Below are 22,306 nucleotides of genomic sequence, written 5' to 3'. Positions count from 1 at the left end.
TGATAGACGCCTCTGCTAGATGGTCTTATGTTAATCTTCTGACTACTCGTAATAATGCATTTGCAAGGTTGCTTGCCCAAATTATTAGATTACGAGCTCATTTTCCCGATTTTCCTATTAAGTCCATACGCCTTGATGGAGCAGGCGAATTTACATCAAAGGCTTTTGATGCGTACTGTATATCAGTTGGTATTGATGTTGAACATCCTGTAGCTTATGTTCATACACAGAATGGTCTAGCAGAGTCATTCATAAAACATATACAACTGATTGCACGCCCAATGTTGATGAAAACCAAGTTGCCAGTTTCTGCATGGGGATCTGCAGTATTACATGCTGCTGCTTTGATCCGTCTACGACCTACAGCGAATGGTCAACATTCTCCTTTGCAACTTGTTTTGGGTCATCAACCAAACATAGCCCATTTACGTATTTTTGGATGTGCGGTGCACGTGCCAATTACACCTCCTAAACGTACAAAATTCGGACCTCAACGGCGTCTGGGGATATATGTTGGTTTTGATTCACCATCTATTATCAGGTATCTAGAACCCACGACAGGTGATACTTTCACTGCAAGATTTGCAGATTGTCATTTTGACGAGACAATTTTCCCACCATTAGGGGGAGAAAATTAGTCTGCAGTGAATAACAAACAAATTGAATTATGTTGGAGTACACAAAGTTTATCTCATCTTGATCCTTATACAAATCAATCTGAACTAGAAGTAGAAAGGATAATACATTTGCAAGGCATTGCAAATAAACTACCGGATGCATTTAATGATGCAGCAAGGGTAACAGAATCATATATCCCTGCTGCTAATGCTCGTGCACGAATTAATATTCCTGGAGGACCAGGAGAAACTGTTATAGCAAATGAGTCGTCTAAGGCACGTCAGAAACGTGGACGACCAATTGGTTCTAAAGATACTATCCCTAGAAAGAGGAAGAACCAATCACAAAATAATAGTTCTCTAGAAGAGACTATTAATGATACACCCACACTTTCTGAACAAATACCCCTTGAAGAGGGTGAAGCCCTTGATGAGGCAGAGATACCAAACAATGAGGAAATCTCTATAAATTATGAATGTTCGAAAAAAGTGTGGGACCGAAATGAAACAATTGTCGACGAGGTATTCTCTTTTGCAGTAGCAACCTCAATTCTGAAAGAGAATGATGATTATGAACCACACTCTATTGAGGAATGTCAAAAAAGACCTGATTGGTCGAAATGGAAAGACGCAATTCAGGCAGAACTAGATTCACTCAATAAGCGTAGTGTCTTTGGACCTGTAATCCTAACTCCGAAGGATGTAAATCCAGTTGGGTTCAAATGGGTTTTTGTGAGAAAACACAATGAAAATAATGAAATCGTTCGCTACAAAGCACGACTTGTGGCACAGGGTTTTCTACAAAAACCTGGGATAGATTATGAGGAAACATATTCCCCTGTTATGGATGCTATTACATTTAGATATTTAATTAGTCTGACGGCTCAAGAAGAACTTCATATGCATCTATTAGATGTCGTTACTGCGTATCTATATGGCAATCTAGATACTGATATTTATATGAAAGTTCCTGAAGGATTCAAACTACCAGAAGGAAAACCACGTATCATGTATTCACTAAAACTTAATAGAGCTTTATATGGTTTAAAACAATCAGGGCGAATGTGGTACAATCGCCTCAGTGAATACTTGAGCAAGGAAGGATATATAAATGATCCTATTTGTCCATGTGTATTCATTAAGAAATCATATAGTGGATTCGCTATCATTGCAATATACGTTGATGATATAAATCTAATTGGGACAATTGAAGATGTCTCAAAAGCTGCGGAATATTTGAAGAAAGAATTTGAGATGAAAGACCTTGGAAAAACAAAATTCTGCATTGGCTTACAAATTGAGAGGAGTACAAGTGGCATACTTGTTCATCAAAGTTTATACACTGAAAAGGTTTTGAAAAGATTTCGTATGGAAACTTCATACCCTCTTAGCACTCCAATGGTTGTTAGATCTTTAGATACTTTGAAAGATCCTTATCGTCCTAAAGAAGATAATGAAGCACTACTTGGTCCTGAAATACCATATTTAAGTGCAATTGGTGCTTTATTATATTTGGCACAATGTACTAGACCTGACATTTCTTTTGCAGTAAATTTATTAGCCAGGTTCAGTTCGGCACCAACAAAGCGACACTGGATGGGAATAAAGCATATTCTTAGATATCTTCGAGGAACTGCTGACATGGGGTTATTTTATTCGAAGAATCCATCCAGTCATTCACAAATGATAGGATACACTGATGCAGGATATCTCTCTGACCCACATAAAGGAATTTCACAAACAGGTTATGTTTTTACTAGTGGTGGTACAGCTTTCTCATGGCGATCAAGTAAGCAAAGTATGCCTGCTACATCTTCTAACCACTCAGAGATTATAGCTCTTCATGAAGCTACCAGAGAATGTGTATGGCTCAGGTCTATTATCAGTCATATTAGAATTTCATGTGAACTTCCTGGAATTACGAAGTCACCTACCATTATTTATGAAGACAATGCGGCTTGCATTGCTCAAATCAAGGAAGGGTATATCAAAGGTGACAGAACGAAACACATTTCGCCAAAGTTATTTTTCTCGCACCATCTTCAGAAAAATGGTGAAATTGATATTCAGAAGATACAATCATGTGAAAATTATGCTGACTTATTTACAAAGTCTCTGCCTACTACAACGTTCAGAAAACTAGTAGAAGGTATCGGAATGCGAAGATTGAATAATCAAATGATGTAAAACTATACTGGTCCACGATATGATATTCATTAGGGGGAGAATACTATCGTGTGAAGATTTCACATCACCAATACTGGATATCTACGCTCTGTACTCTTTTTCCTTCATCCAGTTTTTGTCCCAATGGGTTTTACTGGCAAGGTTTTAACGAGGCAGACTTTTGCGTATCCAATGCCACTCAAGATCTCTATTTTATAGAGTTTGTCCCGTGAGGTTTTTCTGACAAATCTTAACGAGATAACTATTTTTAATGGTGGTCATCCAAGGGGGAGTGTTATATAAAATGGCTGACCAAATTAGTCATCTTCTTTGACTAATAAGAGGTGGAAAGTAAGGAGGAGGTGTATCATTCCTTATAGACTAAGGCTTGATGTGTAAGATAGTAGAGATGACATGTTTTGAGGACTCCACCTCTTCCCATGTGTCTTATCCTCTTAGTTGCTCCTAAAGCTTCTAAATGTGAGTATAAATAGACCCTTCTAGTTGGTAATTTGGGATGTAGAAATTTAACAGAGAGTTAAAAAAGCCTTGGAAATACATATGTCTTTTGGTTAAATCTTTATCATCTTTGTTTTATACCCTCTCTTCCACTCTAATTTTCTATTATAATCTAAGACCTCTTTCTCAAAAAAGAAAAAGGGAAAATATCAGAAGAAAAGAAAAGAGGGAGGGGATTGAACTCTTGTCCAGCCGATTACACTAATTAGAACTTTACCAATGGACCAAATAACTTCTCAAGTAGTTAAGCAAGTTTCCTCCTACATATTAATAGGTTGACCCGGGCTGCAGCCCACTAATAGGTGGAGGTGGAGGTGGAGGTGGAGTTGGCGCTTTGAAGGTGTATTTCAGCCCATAATTTATTTATTTTTCCCTGTCAATAATTTATTCAGTATATGTAGTTATAATTTCCGTATATCGATTTGGGGTATGAGATTTCTAAGATATATACTTGGCCAAGTGGGGAATTAATCGGTAGGACTGGAAAACCCGGTGGAGCAAGGCAAACTGGGATTAGAGTGAGCCTAATTATCCGAAGTAATTGGTTCGGTTTCTGCAAGCTCAAGTATTAGTGAGCTGATTGATGCTCATCCTTATTATAACGAGATAAATTAGAAACAAATATTTGCCAAAAAGTGATCCTTTTGTACTCTTCCGAGTCTAAATTCAGTCTTATAGCTTTTTGTTGTACTTTTGTCATAGACATAGATGATAAATTTTTCTTGAGTAAGGTGCTGTTTGTTTTTCTTAATTTTCAGATCTGAAATCTGAATTGGAATCCAATTCAGATTTCAGATGTTTGTTTTTATATTTAGACAAATCTGAAATTTTCTCTGAATTGATTTCATGTCTGAATTGGCTGAATAAATGCCCAAACATTTCAGACTTCAAAACAAGTTTGAAAAGTGAGTCCAAAATCTGAAAAAGTGCAAAAAGACGTATATGCCCCTATTAAACTTTAAAGTACAAAATTATGTCCATCTGACCATCTTCTTCCCTTCACCACCAAACCACCACCACCACCAAGAACAAAACGGCACCACCAGGACCTGGATTCCACCACCAGAAACTAGATCGCATCACCAAAAACTTTACCGTTCTGTTAAGGAGAAAGACGAACTTCGCCTGATCTGGTTTTGAATAGTTTCAACTTTGGTTCATCACATCTTTTGATTCATTACAAACTTTGCCGGTCTGTTAAAGAGATCGAGGGACTGAAAAGATACAAAACCCTCGCCGGATCTGGCGAGGGTTTCACTTTTCCGACCTTGTTAGAGAGAGATGGGATGATTGAGAGAGAAAGAGACTGAACCCTCGCCGGATCTGGCGAGGGTTTCACTTTGCCGACCTTCATTCTTTACTTGATTCATTACAAGGTTTGCTGTACATTTGATTATGGAGAGAGGTTGAGTGGGAGAGAGACTGTAGAGAGATGTGGAGGAAGAGAAAGTGAGTACTTGTTTAGGGTTTTGTTTTGACTTCTTTATATTCAGGGATTAGGTTAGAGAAATAATTAGAAATATCAACTAGGGTTCAAGGGTATAAATGTCTAAGGTTCATTTCAGATTTAATATTCCAGATTGAAAAACAAACATACTAACTTTTAAAACTATTTAGCTAATTCAGATTCAGCCAATTCAGATTCAGCTAATTCAGATTCAGACATCACAAAAAAAACAAACACCACCTAAGTAAATAAGAGATTCTTAACCAATGAATTTTCTACTTAAAGATCTAATTTATGCACTTTGTGATGGTTAGTCAAATGACCAAATGAGTATACACTTATCTAACGTGTAGTTGATAAATTTCACCCATATAGTCATAGTAGGCTGTGACTAAATGGAGGAAACAAAGTTTAAAAATAGCAAAAAAACCCCAAAAATTTTGAGAAGGCAAAAAAATCATTGGGATAAAATTTCCAAAAAGATAATAACAAATCTAGAAATCATATTTATATCCTACTCCTGATTTTCCACTAAACATTTTGACCTTTTTTTTGTTACTCTTTTTAAATGTTACATTTCGTTTTCTTTTGTTATTTTTGTTGTCTTCTTAAATTTTCAGTACATGAAATTGGGTCGAAACCTAATTATAGACTTTTTTTAGTTAAAAAGACAAGTTATATTTTCTTTTGTTAAAAACTCAAAACTTGATTTTTTTTAAAAACAGATATATTTGTATTTTGTTTGGTTAAAAACCAAATATTTTTTTCAAAGTTGTTGCAAGGCGGTTGCAAAGTTGTTGCAAGACTTTGCAATGTTGTTTCAAAGCATTGCAAAACTGTCGCAAGACGTTGCAAAGTTGTCGCAAGTATTTGCAAATTAAAAAAGTATTCATGGAGCTACGAACAGTTCTCCTTTTTGTTGTTTATAACTTGAGTTTCTTGCATGTTTCTCAGCACTTGGAGATTCCGATTCCTTCTCCTAAGAAAGATGAAATTTTGCTAAAAGTGGATGGTGCAAGTTTGAATCAACTTGACTTGAACATTTAGAAAGGGCTTGCCCGACCTTTTCTACCTTGTCGATTCCCCTGTATACCAGGTAGAATGTTGTTTGTTTAATAAGAATTCAATCCTGAAATCTGAATTCAATCATTGTGAAATTTTAGTGGGTTTGTGTAATTGGTCCAATGGGGCTAGTGTTATTGACATAGACATGTGCTAGCAACTTGGGATGGGAATTAGGTCGGTCGAGCTTTGGGTACTAAGGTTTCGAGCGGATTGGGTTAGATGCTAGTCCTTCTACAAAGAGTTCTTTATTTTTATTTCCCGTCAGTTCCCTTTGACCCTTTCATTTCAATTCTCTCATATATGAAATTGTTGAGTTTGTTAAGATGTCTAATCTATATTCTTCACTAACATTTTGTCTTGGAATAGGTGTTGATGTTGCAGGAGAAGTGGTAGAAGTTGGTTCTAAAAGTCAATAACTTTAAAGTTGGTGACAAAGTTGTTGCTTCTCTTGACGTCGGTGTGAGTGTTTCCCTGTAGAAATGTTTGTATATTATGTTTATATGTTATGCTTCTGGTAACATAAATTCTCACTTAAGAGCCCATTTATGAAATCAGATGTCATCAGACTGGAGGTGGGTTAGCCGAATATGTTGTGGCTTCAACGAGATCAACAACTAAGAGACTACCTGAAGTATCTGCAGCTGAAGGCGCAAGTTTACCCATGGCAGGCGTCACCGCCCTTCAAAGCCTCACAATTCCTGCCAAGGTGAAGCTCGATGGCACTGGAAACCAAAAGAACATTCTTATTACCGCTGCTTCAGGTGGCGTTAGTCAATACGCAATCATACTAGCGAAACTTGGAAATGTACACATTACGGCAACGTGTGGTGCCCGTAATATTGATCTTGTCACGAGCCTCGGAGCAGATGAGGTACTTGACTATAAAACTCCAGAAGGGGCTACTCTTAAAAGCCTATCCAGTCGTAAATATGATGTTGTAGTTGCGGATGGTAGAAAATCACACAATTAATAGATCGTCGATTGGTGAGCCACCGACAACTTGGGTTTTAGACCTCGAGACGGGCGAAGTTCCGATTAGACCAGTAGACAAACAAAAACGAGCAGAAACCGTGAAGTCTTGGGGACACCAGGATGGTGTCTTGCCAAGGGCACCCCGACGGTCAAGTCAGCAAACTATAAGTGAAATAAATATAAGTCGATTGAATGCTGAGGGTGTCACCGTGTTGTATCGTCGGAGGATGACTCGACTCGCAGAGTGGTCGGAGCTTCGACTCTACGAGGTAGTTGGTTGGATTGGTTTCCTGGAGCAGGTCGAGAGGTCGTCTCGATCGGAGATTCTGTGTAATGGAGAAATGAGATGTAACAGAGAGACTTTAGAAGGACTTCCAGAGTGATGGAGCTTAAAGGTATAATATCGTCGTCTGGAGTGATCCCCTAGAAGATTATCCTTCAGGTCTACTGGAATTCGAGGGTCGATTATCGTCGTCTAGAGCACTGATCAAAAGATACTAAATGTGAGAGCGGGAAGAGTATTCAGTAGTTTTCTAGCCAGTATTCGATGCCCTTCGGAGTCTGAGTCTCCTTCTATTTATAGGCGAATGACAGACTCGTGGAGTCTATCAGATCTGAAATGCTCGGTGTTGAGGGTGACTCTGAACCCTAAGGGAGACTCGTTCTAGTAGTCGATCTGTCACCTAGAGCTATTTGACCGTACGATTACGCCACCTTAACTTTAGGCTCTTCGTAGTCTGAGATCGCCTAACGGTCCTTAAGGCGACCTGGGATTTTAGAGCGACTTTGTCAAACGAATACGTGGTGAGGTCTCCGGAGTTGAGGTTGACTTGGTAACCGGCAGACTCGGTTGAGGGCGACCAAGGGGTGCTTAGAGTATCGTTACTTGTAATAGGTTATTGTTCGTCTAGATGGACGTTCACGAGGGCCTAGAGCCGTTTTGGGCTTCCAATGGGTCGAATGTCCATTGAAGAGTGTCCAACTAGTAGGCGAGTGGATCGGGCCCAAGTTATATTTGTTCGAAGTAGGCGAGTGGATCGGGCGCAAGTGATATTTGTTCGAAGTAGGCTCGGTTTAGGCGACATTTGGGCGAATTGGGCCCAACAAGATTTTTGACTACTACAGTAGTACATTGTGTAACGGGTATCCCTTGGTCCACTTTCGAACCTAATTTAAGTGAGAAGGAAAAGTGATAGACCTGACTCCAGGTATCAGCGCGTTCTTTACATTACTCGTAAAGAAGTTGACGTTTTCGAAAAAGAGACTCGTGCCCTTACTTGTGAGTATAAACACTGAAAACTTGGAGTATTTGGTTGGGTGGTGAATGATGGAAAAGTTAAAACAATAATAGATTCAAAATATTCGATGAGCAAAGTTGAGGATGCTTGGCCGAAACTTATGGATGGTCATGCCACTGGAAAGATTATCGTGGAGCCTTGAATGTTGTCAATACAACTTCGTGTGCTTGTAAATTAAAAAGGATTGAAACCTTTTCGATTTGATTCTACTATTTTTTTTACGAATATTTATAGTTTAATTGTCGACATTATGTATAAATATATATACATATAATGGTTTTGATTATTCGATGCGCAAATTATAATCATGTCAAATATTTGTGTAAATATATATGATGGTTTAATTGACACAATATCTTTTCTAGATACAAGTTACAATACAATTCTGAACATTCAACAAGCAATTGTTTTACTTGAGATTTATAGTACTCTTGAGATTCATATACACAGAGGCCTTGGAGAAACGAGTCGGTCGGAGCGATTCAATCTTAGGGGCGCCGCTTCCTAGTAGAGGTGGTTACCGACCATAATCCATCGGTTTGAACAGTTACTTTTCAATTTTCAGTGGTTTTTTCCACCTTTATTCAGTTTTTTTTCAGATTTATAGTACTCTTCAGGAAAATTTCATTTTGAGATTAGTCTCTTTTCATCATCTATTCCAGTCTTTATCAACGATTTACACTGTTTCACTACGGCTACTTCCAACGATAAATTCATTCAACAATTCGCTTCTCTCACCACTGAAGATCTCCCAACCGATTACTGTAGAAGGCACAGATTTGGTTCGCTCTTTCTCCGAGAACTGCACAAGATGTGTTATAAAATTCATGTGTTCTAGAAAGATCGACATTAGTCAAGCGATGATGCGACTTGCTCGAGTGATTCATAGGCCAAACAAGTTTGCTTTAACGGAACTATAGGATAAAAAATTCCTTATTAGATTCGAGACGGCAAGTGAATTGGGTTTAGCAATAGAAAGTTCACCATGGACGATTGCCGAGGAGTTAGTTATTCTCAACGAATGTAATATTCATTTGGCTTCGGAAGAACATACATTCGAAACGGAAAAATTTTGGGTTCAAATGCACGGCATTCCACTAGGGCATCTAATCACCATCACGGTTAACAGGCTGGCAGCATCAATTGGAAATTTCATACCAACCACACCGGAGGATGAATCATGTTGGAGTGTTTACGGTCGGGTGAAGATTGAATTTCGGATAACTAAGCCCCTTCCTCAAAGTGTTTATCTTAAACTCTCTAATACCAAACTGATTTTAATCGAATTAAGATTTGGACGTCTTCCTCGATTTTGTGTGTCTTGTGGTTTAGTAGGTCATTCCATTAAATTCTGTCCTATCATTTTAAAATTTAATGATATTCTAAAATGAAATTTAACAGTAGAACAACACTCACTGGTTATGAAGGTCATAGAACCTAAATACTCTGACCTGTTTAAAATTCTATTTTATGCCAGGGGAACAGGAAGGAATTGGAGTCATTTAACGTCATGAACATCCAGAAGGGGGGTGTATCTCAAGGTGGGAAATGATACCAAGAGCAACCACAAGAAGGTCCAATGCCCATTCCCCCTATCACCGAATCATTTGGAGAACTTCTTACACACCTACCCCAGGCCAAAAAATAAAAAATGGTATCTCGAGATGGACAGGTGATGAGCGTTATGACTGGTCCTTCTAGTACCAACCCCAAAGAGATCATAACAGGTGGAAGTACATCACATACCACAACAGCAACATCTGAAAACTCATGCGAGGATCACCAATGACGAAGCTTTAAAAGAACATCTAGAATAAGTATTACTGACTCTACTATTGAAAGGGCGACGACACCCATAATGTCGCCGAAATTATGAGTTGTCTAGCCTGGAATTGTCGGGGACTTGGGAACATCCCGACAACAACAACTTTACATCAGTTCCTAGGGTCTACCAAGCCCAAATTGGTTTTCTTATCGGAAACACGTTTCTCTTCTTTAAATAATGTCCCCAGTTTTTCTAGTTTTGGTTTGGATAAGACTTTCCCTGTTTATTCACAAGGTCACAGTGGAGGACTTCTTTTAATTTGGTCTAATGATATCTCTCTTACTATTAATTATTCCTCTCCTAAGTTGATTCATGTTACTATCACGGGTATGGATAACAAACCAAACTGGGACCTCTTCTACATTTATGGTCCTCCCAGATTACAAGACCGCCCTCATTTCTGGAACGATTTATTGAATCGCATTTTAATTAACATCAATCCTATATGTTGTATTGGTAAGGTAATCTGAATAATCTTGCTTCTCCTTCAGAAAAATGGGGAGGTAGGTCCCACATCCCTTTTTCCAATCAGTTTAAATCTTTCATATCTCAATCGGGCCTTTTGGACTTAGGATTCAATGGGCCGACCTTTACCTGGACAAATAACTGGTCCACTCGTCACCTTACTCGAGAACGGTTAGATAGGGCCCTTTGCTCCTATAATTGGTTGATGGATTACCCCCATGGCGGCTTATTCCATCTCCCGAGGTATAATAGCCACCATGCCCCCATCTTACTTAAATTTCAAGTAGAAGGTCGTGTGATCGAGACTATCTCGAGATATGAGACTTATTGGTCTAAACACGCAAACTTTACTGAGACCATTCAGAAAGGGTGGGATGAAAGTAGTGGTCCTTTCCATGAACAAGTATGCCAAGTCAAAGAGACTCTCTCAACCTGGAGTAACTGTTTTTGGAGTCTTTTCTAATAGAATTAAAATTCTTCGTAAGACACTACATGATATCCAGACATTCACCCCGACAGATGCATCTCTCATTATAGAAAGTGAGATCCAAGAAAAACTAATAAATTTAGAGGAGATTACACGGACCAAAATGGAACAGAGATTGAAACAAAATTGGGCTCATAATGGAGACCGTAATTTGAAGGCCTTCCATATGGACATGTCCCAACGGCGCCAGAAAAACAAAATAACTCAGTTAACCCTACAAAATGGAAATATGTCGATGGATGAACATGAAATAGCTAATGATCTGTTTTTGTTTTTTCAGAATGGCCGCGGCTTTGGGGAATAAAGAAAATTCTCCGGGGAATAAATTCTCGAGGGAATCCAGATTTTTTTTAAAATTCTCCGGGGAATAAATTTTTATGGGGAATACAAAATACATTTTTTTGAAAGTTCTCCTCTATCTCATCACCTCTCTCTGCCACCTAACCTTCTCGCCACCTCATCATCATCTTCTCCGGGAAGGTCGCCGGCCGGCCAATTTTCCGGCCGGCGACCTTCAAACATAAAAAAAAAAAATTTATTATTTTCCTCTCTCCTCTTTCTCTCTCAAAATTTATTTTATTTTATTTTCAAAAAATCACTCTTCTCTCTCTCTCTCTAGATCTGGTGAACCAGATCTGGTTCACCAGATCTAGATGGTCTGTGAACAGACCTTGTTGAAGGTCTGTTCACAGACCATTAAAGGTCTGAAAATTTTCAACCATTAGAAGATTGAGATTAAACTACATGGAGAGAGATATTCAAAATAAAAAAATTACTGCGTAATTGCTGAGATTGGTTGAATGCAAAATGGTACTAATCTCAGCTGAAGGAATATATTAGAATATTGAGTAGAATGGATGTCAAAGATCAAAACTTGTTATACCATTAGTTCAACTGAGCCCCAAAATTCTTCACCTCAAGAAAAACTCTGAGCTTCATAAGCAGGTAAGTAGAATTGGGGAATTTTCTAAAGTCCACCATAAACATTGTAATAATGGGTTCTGAACCAGAATGGCCAGACTGTAATTTTAATTGGGGTTTCAAAAATTCATCTTGAATATTGAAAGAATTGAGTTGAGGGTAAGTTTGAAAATGGGTTTACTTACCTGGGTATTGTTTGAAGGAAGTAGAGAATGAAAGAGTGGTGGAAGGGCGAGGTGGAAGATAAGGTAGGGATGAGCGGACTGAGCTTGTCTTTGCCAAACACGGCCTTAATACTGCCATTGAAGATGATGGACCTGCTGCATACACAGTTGCCATGGCTTCACTCTTCAACTACTACTACTACTACAAATCTCTCTCTCTCTCTCTCTCTCTCTTTCTCTCTACAACTTAAGATCACCAAACAACATTCACAAAGTCATACTTCGTCCATTCGCAGGCCATTAAAGGTCTGCGAACAGACCTTGTTGAAGGTCTGGGTCTGTGAACAGACCTTCAACAAGGTCTGTTCACAGAGCATCTAGATCTGGTGAACCAGATCTGGTTCACCAGATCTAGAGAGAGAGAGAGAGAAGAGTGATTTTTTGAAAAAAAAAAAAAAATTGAGAGAGAAAGAGGAGAGAGGAAAATAATAAATTTTTTTTTTTTTATGTTTGAAGGTCGCCGGCCGGAAAATTGGCCGGCCGGCGACCTTCCCGGAGAAGATGATGATGAGGTGGCGAGAAGGTTAGGTGGCAGAGAGAGAGAGGTGATGAGATGGAGGAACCTTTTTTATAGCATCTTCTAAAATTAGAAGCCCCTTAGCAATAAAAAGAAACATAAAAAGTCAATCTTATTTGACTAGTTTTAAGAAAAATCTTTATTCCCCGGAGAATTTTCTTTATTCCCCAAAGCCGCGACCTTTCAGAATTTATTTCAGGCCGAATTAGTAGACCCGACTCCAATTGAGATTCTAAATGCATTCCATGTGATTTCGGACACTGAAATGGGCTACATCTCGAGGATGTCGTATTCTAAAGAAATAAAGGAAGTGGTGATGAAAATTGGGTCAATCAAGAGCCCGGATTCAGACGGTCTGCCATGTCATTTTTATCAACAGAATTGGGACATTAGGGGATCTGATCTCGTTTCTTATATTCAAACTGCCTTTACCTCAGGTAAGATCGACTCAGCCATTAACAATACCACTATAGCCCTCATTCTCAAAATTAGACAACCGAGTATGGCCTCAGACTTCAAGTCGATCTCATTATGCAACTCAATCTATAAATTCATCACGAAAATTCTCGCTAACCGTATCAACCCCTACTCAGAACAATGTCTCATGTGGACTCAAAATGCATTTATCCCATCCAGACAAATCACGGACAATATTATCATGACCCAAGAGCTCATTCACTCAATGCATAAGTCTAACTCCAAGAAAGGCGGATTTTCCCTTAAAATTGATATGGCTATGTGCTATGATAGAGTGAGTTGGGACTTCCTTGATAAAGTCCTCAAGTCCATTGGATTCTCTGGTCTATTTCTCGATCTTATTATTTCATGTATTACCACTCATATGTGTTGTATTCACGACCAAATATCTTTTTATCAATAAATCCGAGTCAGACCCATTTTAGACAACCAGGTCAGAGAGTTCCCTTGGAACAAGCTTTGGAAGAAAAAAAAAAAAAATCATGAACCCCAAAGTTCAATTATTCATATGGAAGTTAGTTCACGATGGGATAACAACATTAGGTAATATTAGCAAATATAATCTCTCTGTTCTTCCTTTTTGTAAGTTATGTAACACAGGTGAGATCGAAACAGTTAACCATATTTTTGGGGTCTCCCGTAAATTCAGAAATCTAATCGGCATAACTCACAATCACATGCTTGTAGACCAAAGTACTAATCCTATCGAAAACTTAATAGACTTATTAAATAAAGAGAAAGTAGCACAGAGGATTGGACATGGTATACTCATCTGCTCTGGAATTGGTGGAAGTCCAGAAATGATTTGATCTTCAACTCTAAAATGTCGCATCTGAAGAAATGTTGGTGGATGGTGAATCAAGAAGTATGCTCTTTATTGCCTTCATTATCTTTCCCTTCTGAAAATTCGAACATGCAGGACAATCTCTGGTTGCCCCCTCCTCCTTCGAAAACCAAGATAAATGTGGATGGGGCTTTTAAACCACCACTTGCGGCGGTTGGGGCCATAGCCAAGAACAGTTTTGGAGAAGTGCTAAGATCTAAGTCGATAAGTTTTCCTGCAATCTCAGCTCTCTACAGTGAGATGAAGAGCTTCGAATTAGGGTTACAACTGATGGAGGAAATGAGAATTGGTTCTTATATACTAGAGGGTGACTCAAAATCAATGGTGGAGATTCCATCGGACAACACCGAGGCTCCTCTGGCACTTATCAAGGGAGATTGTCGTGCTACATGGTAGGGTTACTGATCTACAGGTTGAATTATAATTCTGCCCCCGCAATTCTAGTACGGAGGCTCATCAGCTGGCGCATTTGGCTTTTAGCCCTCAGACGTGAGAAGTTTGCTCTTTCATCCTTTCAGTTAACTAATGTTATAATTTATATCCACGTTTTTTACTTCTTTGGTCCTTGCGGCCGTCCTTGTTAGGATACTTTATTAGCGTTCATCTATGAAAGTTTTAATTCCAAAAAAAAAAAAAACAGTTTTTTTATTTAATTTTTGAAATATCAAGCATTAACTGAATGGGCCAAACACTTTGAGCAATTTCATCAAATCTGAAGGCACTTGCAGAATTGGGGCTTATAACATTTTTAACGTAGCGCTTTTCGCAGCTCCTTAACAAGGGGAACCTACCACAAAAATAAAGCTTCAATTTTTGTGATAATGTATATAGACTGGTTTTCGGCAGTCTCTCTGGAACTCTACTTTTATTCCCCTTTTTCCAGAGAGAGAGAGAGAGAGAGAGAGAGAGAGAGAGAGAGAGAGATTCATTTCTACTAAGTTCTCACTTCTTTAACTCTGTTGAATATGGCCGGAAAGATGATGCATGCGGTTCAATTTGATGGTTACGGAGGTGGAGTGGCCGGTCTGAAGGTATATTTCTTTCTTTACTTTGTCTCTGTATGCTATTGATCAATCCAATTTTGGAATTTTCATGTTTTCTAATGTGGGTCTTGATTTTATTTTCTGGGTTTTATTTTGTTTCTTGCTTTGATCTTTAGGGAAAGCACAAAACGAGTTTTATTTCTATTTGATAGGAATTGCTTAAATTTCTCTCCATTAGAACCGAATTGTGAAGAATTTAGAAGGTAGTGCGAGAAATGGAGAAGATAGATAAAGATAACCTAAGTGAGAGAGAATTTATTAAGAAAAATGATAGAAGAGGCTACGAAAGTAGACTTACTTGAGACCTAATTAGGAATCAACCGTCCATCAACAGAGTGAAAAAGTCCATCAAGAGACGAGGATAGTTGATTTTGTTTAAGGTCTCGGGTAGGCTTTAACTTGTAGTCTTTTCAAGCATTGCTCTTTTATTAATAGTAATGATAATAATAACCCTAATAGGATGCCCGGAAAAGCCCAAGTGAGAGGGCCGAAATCGGGCTGAAATTGAGGTGGACGGCTGGATTTCGCCCAACCCATCAAGAGAGAGAAATAGAGGGTGAAATCTGGCCGTCAACCTCGAATTTCAGACCACTTTTTGGTCATCCTGTCATTTTGTAATACAATATACTCTATTGGTTCCCGTAGGTCCCATGGGTGCCTCTTACATCGGATTGCTTCTCATTTGAGTGGACTAAAAGGTTTTGGTGAATCAAGCAATATGATAATAGAAGCCTAACATTCTTGGCAGGAAGTTTACCCTCAAGGTCTAATATAAACGTAATTCTTACTATTTGACCCGATAATGACATTCAGCAGAGGTCATAATGTCTTCATTTTTCATGAAGTCTTCACATCTGCACTTGTTTCATTAAGGGAGTTAACAACATTTCTTATGCTAGTATTAATGTAAGAATGGCAATGTAGGCGATTTGAGGGTTAGTCCATCTAGACTACGAGCAGCTTTTCTGTAGGGAAGCTTTTTCATCAAGGAATGATGCTAATTCATCTGGTCAGCTCTCTTTCGAGTCGACGGACTCTATTTTCGAGTCAACTCTTCTCTCTCTCTCTCTCGATAAACTTTTTCACTCTCGATGGATGGTCTATTCCTTTTTAGGGCCAGGGTAGGTCTCACTTTTCTAGGTTCTTCTATCATGTTCATTCATCTAATAGTTCTCCCAGCTTCTCATGAAACTCAAAATATAATTTCGGTGACTCAAAGTATAACTTCGGTTGACAAAATGGCAGTTCTCGCTTCGCCCCATCAACTATAGAGAATCATATTTAAAGTCTACTTTCTTCCACCCTCAGTAAAACATTATAGCACAGTATATCATCATGTGGGCAAACCATGAAGTTCATGCGATAGCACTTAGACAGACATCAGCGAGCACATGATACCAAGCAGAGCCTTATGTCCAACTTAGTAACCTAGTTTTCTGAATCTAGTAGTGTTTTAATTAAACTTGTTGATGATAAAATAGGTGCTTATTCCGTCACATTCACTGTGTAATTATTACCCAAAAACATCTAATCTTCAATTGCCAAAACTTCAATTGAGATCCAAATTAAAGGATAGGATTTTGCTCATACACATGCATAATTATTTCCTGTTTTCTTTATTTCTTTGTTCATAGCATCTATAAGATGGATGGTATCTGTATCAGAATTACTTGTTACCTTTTGTTATTTGTGGTAATTAGAACTTTGGTTTCCTTCATGTTGCAGCATGTGGAGGTTCCAGTTCCATCTCCGAAGAAAGATGAAATCTTGCTAAAAGTGGAAGCAGCAAGCATAAATCCAATTGACTGGAAAATTCAGAAAGGGATGCTTCGGCCTGTTCTTCCTCGCAAATTCCCCTATATACCAGGTAACTTCCAATATTTTTCGCTGCTGACCCTGCTATTGGTGCACTAGGTACCTCGTGAATTTCTTGCAAACTTTCGCATCTTCGTCTATGCTTTAAGTTCTTCTGCCAGATAACATAGTAATGGCTTCTTAAGCATTAGGTGAAGTTTGCACTCTAGTGATAGTTTCCATTAACGTTGGCTTAGAATCTTATTTGCTTGTATCATAACAAAAAAAAACAAGAAAAATGAAACTAAGTTGCAGTCACCAGGTATAAATAAGCAAATAACTAAAAATATCGATACCCGAACTATGTTTCATTTTCCTTCAATGATATGCCAAACACTCAAAATATTGGCGCTGAATAATCTTTGCTAACACCTGTCTTGGAGCAGTAACTGATATTGCAGGAGAAGTGGTAGAGGTTGGTCCCGGAGTCCAAAACATTCAAGCTGGTGACAAAGTTGTATCTATACTTAGCCATGCCGTGAGTATAATATTTTTGCTAACTCAATAAGAGATTTACTTCTGATTATCTGAGTAGTGTCATTATTTGTTTATCGGACATAGAAGATGTTGTTACTCTAGTGTATTAAGTACCCATCCAAACTTCTCTTAATCCTATGTCGTTTTAATCTTAATTATTTGTATTTATATCATTTGTTATTGAATTTTATCAGAGTGGAGGTGGGTTTGCGGAGTATGCCGTGGCTTCAAAGAGTTTAACAGTTAAGAGACCACCTGAAGTATCTGCACCTGAAGGTGCAGGATTACCTGTTGCTGGCCTAACTGCACTTCAATGTCTCACAAGTTCCGCAGGGGTCAAGCTCGATGGCACTGGAGACCAAAAGAACATTCTCATCACTGCTGCCTCAGGTGGTGTCGGTCAGTATGCAGTTCAACTAGCAAAACTTGGAAATGTGCACGTTACAGCAACATGTGGTGCCCGTAATATTGAATTCGTCAAGAGCCTTGGAGCCGATGAGGTTCTCGACTATAAATCTCCGGAAGGGGCGTCCCTTAAAAGCCCATCGGGCCGTAAATACGACGCAGTAATCCACTGTGCAACTCCTATTCCTTGGTCTACTTTCGAACCTAATTTGAGCGATAACGGCAAAGTGATAGACATCACTCCTGGGCCTAGTGCTTTCTGGACATTCGCTTTAAAGAAGTTGACGTTCTCAAAGAAACAACTTGTGCCAGTACTTCTGATTCCAAAGAGTGAGAACTTGGAGTATTTGGTTGGGTTGGTAAAGGAAGGAAAGCTTAAAACTGTGATAGACTCAAAATATCCATTGAGCAATGCTAAAGATGCTTGGGCGAAGAGTGTTGAAGGTCACGCCACTGGGAAGGTTATCGTGGAGCCTTGAATGTTACCACCACCGATAAGAACTATCAATAATGCAGTATACATACCAAAGTTTGTGTTTGGATCCAAATATAATCTGTTTAGAATTTCGTTGTAGTGCGGTTTCAAGAAAGTTTAGATACACACTCTTTTAATTAGTATATGATGGGTTCGTTTGTTTGTTTGTTTGGTATGTTTAGAGAAAGTGAAATACTTTCTCTCTAAATCTCGTCCGGCTACATCACTTGTCCGGAATTCACTTGGGAGACGGACCGAACATAATATCATGTTTTATCTCGTATTTATTAAACTTGGGTATAACTATAGTAAATCTAGATTACACGAGCTTTATGCCCCTTAGAATGACCTTTAAGGGTTGATAAATATGGCGAATGAATTAAAAATTAAGCGCTATAGTGCTTATTCAGTTAATGAATATTGGACTTATCTTGGTGTTATCTGTTGGTGATGTATCAATGTCTTCTAGTAACTCTCGCAATACTTTTAATTTAAAAAAGAAAAAAAATTAATTATACTTTTAATTTTCAAAAAGAAAAAAATTTTTAATTAATTAATTAATTTCATATAATTCTTAAGCCAAATACCGGCCTCTTCTGCATTTTGAATCAAAAGTTAGTATATAATTCATCTTCAAACTAGGGATTTGAGATAACTTGTAATGGCACTTCATAATCGAAGATTCCTAGGGTTTCTCACTGTCTTCAACAATACAAGGTACACCAAATTCTTTCCCTCTCTATTTTCAACTCTAGAATCACCACAACCCACACTTTCAAATTGCAAATTATTAGATACCCATTTGAAAAATCAATCTAATTACCTAAATGAACATTTCGTATTAGATGAACTCTCTGATTTGCTATCACTTAATCCCCAAAAACCCATAAATTACCAACCTTTTATAGAATCTTGTCCTAAAACACACATGAAAACCATACATTTAGATCAATTTTTATCACCAGCAGATAAATTAAGAGGTACTTTCATTCAGAAATTAAAAGGTAAAGCTGCAATTGAATCTGCCCTAGCAGCTACTGGTGTGGAACTAACAATGGATGTAATTTCAGAAGTAGTGAATAAAGGGAATTTAGGTGGAGAAGCAATGGTTACCTTTTTTAATTGGGCAATCAAACAACCAACTATTCCTACTGATCTTAAGAGCTATAATATAATTCTTAAAGCATTAGGAAGAAGAAAGTTTTTCGGTTTCATGGAAGAAGTCTTGAATGGAATTATCAAACAAGGTATAAACCCTAATTACGAAACTTTGTCAATCGTAATTGATAGCTATGTTAGGGCTCATAAAGTGTCGAAAGCAACCCAATTCTTTGGTAGATTAAAAGAATTTGGGTTGGAAACTGATAAGGATTCTTTTAATGTCCTTATAGAGTGTTTATGTAAGCGATCTCATGTTGGAATTGCGAATTCGTTGTTTAATTCAATGAAGGAAAAGATGAACTTTTGTAGTAGTACATATAATATCATTATTGGTGGGTGGGCAAAATTGGGTAGAATTTGTGAAGTTGAGGCGAATTTGAAGGCCATGTTAGTCGATGGGTTGAATCCCGATAGTGTTACTTATGGTTTCCTTATTGAGGGTTTAGGTAGAGGCGGTCGAGTTGGTGATGCTACTAAAATCCTAGGTAAGATGGAAGAGGAAGAATGTTTACCGGATACTTTTGTTTATAATGCGATTTTACGTAATTTTGCTTCAGTAGATGATTTAGATGAATGCATGGAATATTACAAAGAGTTGTTAGGGAAGAAATGTTCACCGAATATAGATACTTTCACTATATTGATTAATAGTTTTTTAAGGGCTCGGAGAGTCGCCGATGCGCTAGAAATGTTCGATGAAATGTTTGTGAGAGGGATCATTCCTACTACAGGCATGATTACATCTTTTCTTGAACCTTTATGTAGCTTCGGTCCACCTCATGCCGCTATGATGATATACAAGAAAGCAAGAAAAGAAGGTTGTGTGATATCGTTGAAAGCTTATAAACTCTTACTTATGAGACTATCAAGGTTCGGTAAATGTGGAATGGTTTTGAAAGTTTGGGAAGAGATGCAGGAGTGTGGTTATGCTTCTGATATGGAGGTATACGAGTATATTATTAATGGACTTTGTAATAATGGACAGCTTGATAATGCTGTAATGGTTATGGAAGAGTCATTGAGTAAAGGATTTTGCCCTAGCAAGATTATCTATAGTAAGTTGAGTAACAAACTATTGAATGCACATAAAGTAGATAAGGGATATAAGCTTTTTTTGAAGGTTAAGGATGCCCGTATCAGGGAAAATGCACGGAGATTTTGGCGTTCTAATGGATGGCATTTTTGACGTGCTGAGCAAACCAAATGAAGAGTCCTGAATACTTGTAAGTAATCACACTTTTCTTGTACCTACATGATTTCTTAGAGAGACTAGCATATTCTTTATTCCTAAACTATCAATTTTATATTATATATGGCGGGCAAATGGGCATGCCCTAGTAGGCTCGGGAGGAATGTCGGTTAGCTTTTCTGCCGAGTCTGGCCAGATAATTTTAGCGGGTCGGGCGGGTATTACCTCTCACCAGGCTTTAAGCCTCCACAGACTCAAATTGTTGCCTCCAATCCACAACACAGAATGCTTGATGGTTAATGGATCTAAGATAATAGCTGTAGAATCAAATTATCCTTCTATATAGGCTTTAGAGTTTTGTGTAAACAAAAGAAATTCATTATAGACGCTGATACAACTAAATATGATCTTCAATTTGGCCTTGTTTACCTTCCTTTATGTTTCCTTTTCTTATCGATTTGAGGTACCCTTAACCTGTCATGAAATATTCTTTGCAGCGCACTTAAGATTTGAGGTTCCTAGGGAGATCGGTTCGAGGCATTTAAAAAAAATCTTTCCGGCTAGTGAATCCTGCTAGAGCAACATTGGAAGTTCATGTAAAGAGGTGAGATTCTCAAACTCAGATGTTTCTGTTCACCTTGATCTGTAAGCAGTAAGAATCTCCATAGTGATGAGTTGGAGGAACATATGGTGACTTCGCTTTTTCAGGGTAATAGAGAGTAAAGAAATACCTCAAGGCAAATGTTTGAGTACAAACAACTTTGGCTCCCAGGAGAAGTTTCAGTCATCACTGAAAGGGCATCCGAGCCCCGAACGGTGGTAAGTAAAGAATCGATAAGGGAGCAAGATAACGGTTGAAAAACTTGCGAAAAGAAACAAATATCTTCGGAGAAAGGTGCTTCCTCATCAAGGGGGTTGTATTTGTGAAAACCAGACTGAGTGTTTACTCCCAGTTTTTGGAGCTAAGTTGCCTCGGAGAAAAAATGTAATACATACTTAGTATTTCAATCAAATATGTTCTAGGGTTGTGAATGTACCAAACTTCAACAAATTTTGAGCTCACAAGTTAATCAAAATACTAATTTGACTTGGTTATATTTGACACCGTCTCAATTAATTTAACACTATTAGTCTTATTTATAAACAATGTATTTGGTCCCGGTCCGGCCGAGACCGAGACGAGACCGACATTCTCAGCCGAGACAGCAAATGTAGCTATTAGCTGATGGCCTACTACTAAGGCATAAAATAAATCCTAATCTACTAAAATTAGGTTCTTGTGTTCTTTACTTCTTTATTAGTTCTTAATTCTAGTTTTTACGACTTATTCTAACTTAATTGTATAAATAAATCCTAATCTACTAAAATTTTGAAAGTTTATGAAGAATTTTCGAAGTTTCTACAAGGCATAAAACCTAAAAATTCTATATACTAGTATTATTGTTATTTATATTAGATTCATTAGGAATACAATTAGTAGTTAAGATTTAAGAAGATATCAAATAGTAGTACACAATTAGGTCTAAGAGTTTTCCAAAAAAAAAGTTCCAAATATTTAGAAATTATGTCTCGGTCTCGGGTTGTCTCGGCCAAGTTTCGCCGAGAATCTCGGTCAAACCCTAACTTGGGGTCTCGGCCGAGTCTCGTCTCGGGAGAGTGCCGAGACCGAGACGAGACCCGATATTCTTGGGCGTCTCGGCCGAGACCAACCACATAGTTTATAAATTGCGTAGTTGATCAATCGACCAATAACTTCTTTTGTGTTGAAAGATATGTTCTCTAGGTTGATAGTTATACATTTTATTGTTTCTGTCGATGGGCTATTACTTCTCTATCATTACTAATTTACGAAATTTGA

General features: G+C 38.0%; 2 protein-coding genes and 1 pseudogene across 4 annotated transcripts; all 3 read left to right on the top strand.

Moving 5' to 3' along the window:
• The first annotated feature begins 2,823 nt into the window (after nucleotides 1-2,823).
• Nucleotides 2,824-8,226, top strand: LOC147539419 (chloroplast envelope quinone oxidoreductase homolog; annotated as a pseudogene).
• Nucleotides 8,227-14,576: 6,350 nt separating this feature from the next.
• On the top strand, nucleotides 14,577-18,260 carry LOC147539418 (chloroplast envelope quinone oxidoreductase homolog). Its single transcript, XM_086642399.1, has 4 exons — nucleotides 14,577-14,875; nucleotides 16,613-16,754; nucleotides 17,128-17,219; nucleotides 17,413-18,260. The coding sequence occupies exons 1-4, from the start codon at nucleotides 14,810-14,812 to the stop codon at nucleotides 18,100-18,102; spliced, it is 990 nt and encodes a 329-aa protein (XP_086498525.1). The 5' UTR covers nucleotides 14,577-14,809; the 3' UTR covers nucleotides 18,103-18,260.
• Nucleotides 18,261-18,673: 413 nt separating this feature from the next.
• LOC147539417 (Pentatricopeptide repeat (PPR) superfamily protein) lies at nucleotides 18,674-21,543 on the top strand. Of its 3 annotated transcripts, none has more exons than XR_015225544.1 (3): nucleotides 18,704-20,482; nucleotides 20,946-21,052; nucleotides 21,157-21,543. XR_015225544.1 is itself a non-coding variant. In XM_086641525.1 (2 exons), the coding sequence occupies exon 1, from the start codon at nucleotides 18,760-18,762 to the stop codon at nucleotides 20,443-20,445; it is 1,686 nt and encodes a 561-aa protein (XP_086497651.1). In that variant the 5' UTR covers nucleotides 18,674-18,759; the 3' UTR covers nucleotides 20,446-20,482; nucleotides 20,946-21,543. The 3 variants fall into 3 exon arrangements, 1 of the variants encoding a protein (XP_086497651.1); XR_015225543.1 differs by having other exon boundaries at nucleotides 21,102-21,543; XM_086641525.1 differs by having other exon boundaries at nucleotides 18,674-20,482; nucleotides 20,946-21,543.
• The last annotated feature ends 763 nt before the right edge of the window (nucleotides 21,544-22,306 follow it).

Source organism: Eschscholzia californica, unplaced genomic scaffold (assembly GCF_041429995.1).
Source record: "Eschscholzia californica isolate CP2 unplaced genomic scaffold, dmEscCali1.0.p SCAF_5, whole genome shotgun sequence".
Taxonomy (NCBI): Eukaryota; Viridiplantae; Streptophyta; class Magnoliopsida; order Ranunculales; family Papaveraceae; genus Eschscholzia; species Eschscholzia californica.
This window is presented reverse-complemented; position numbering and strand designations above follow the sequence as displayed.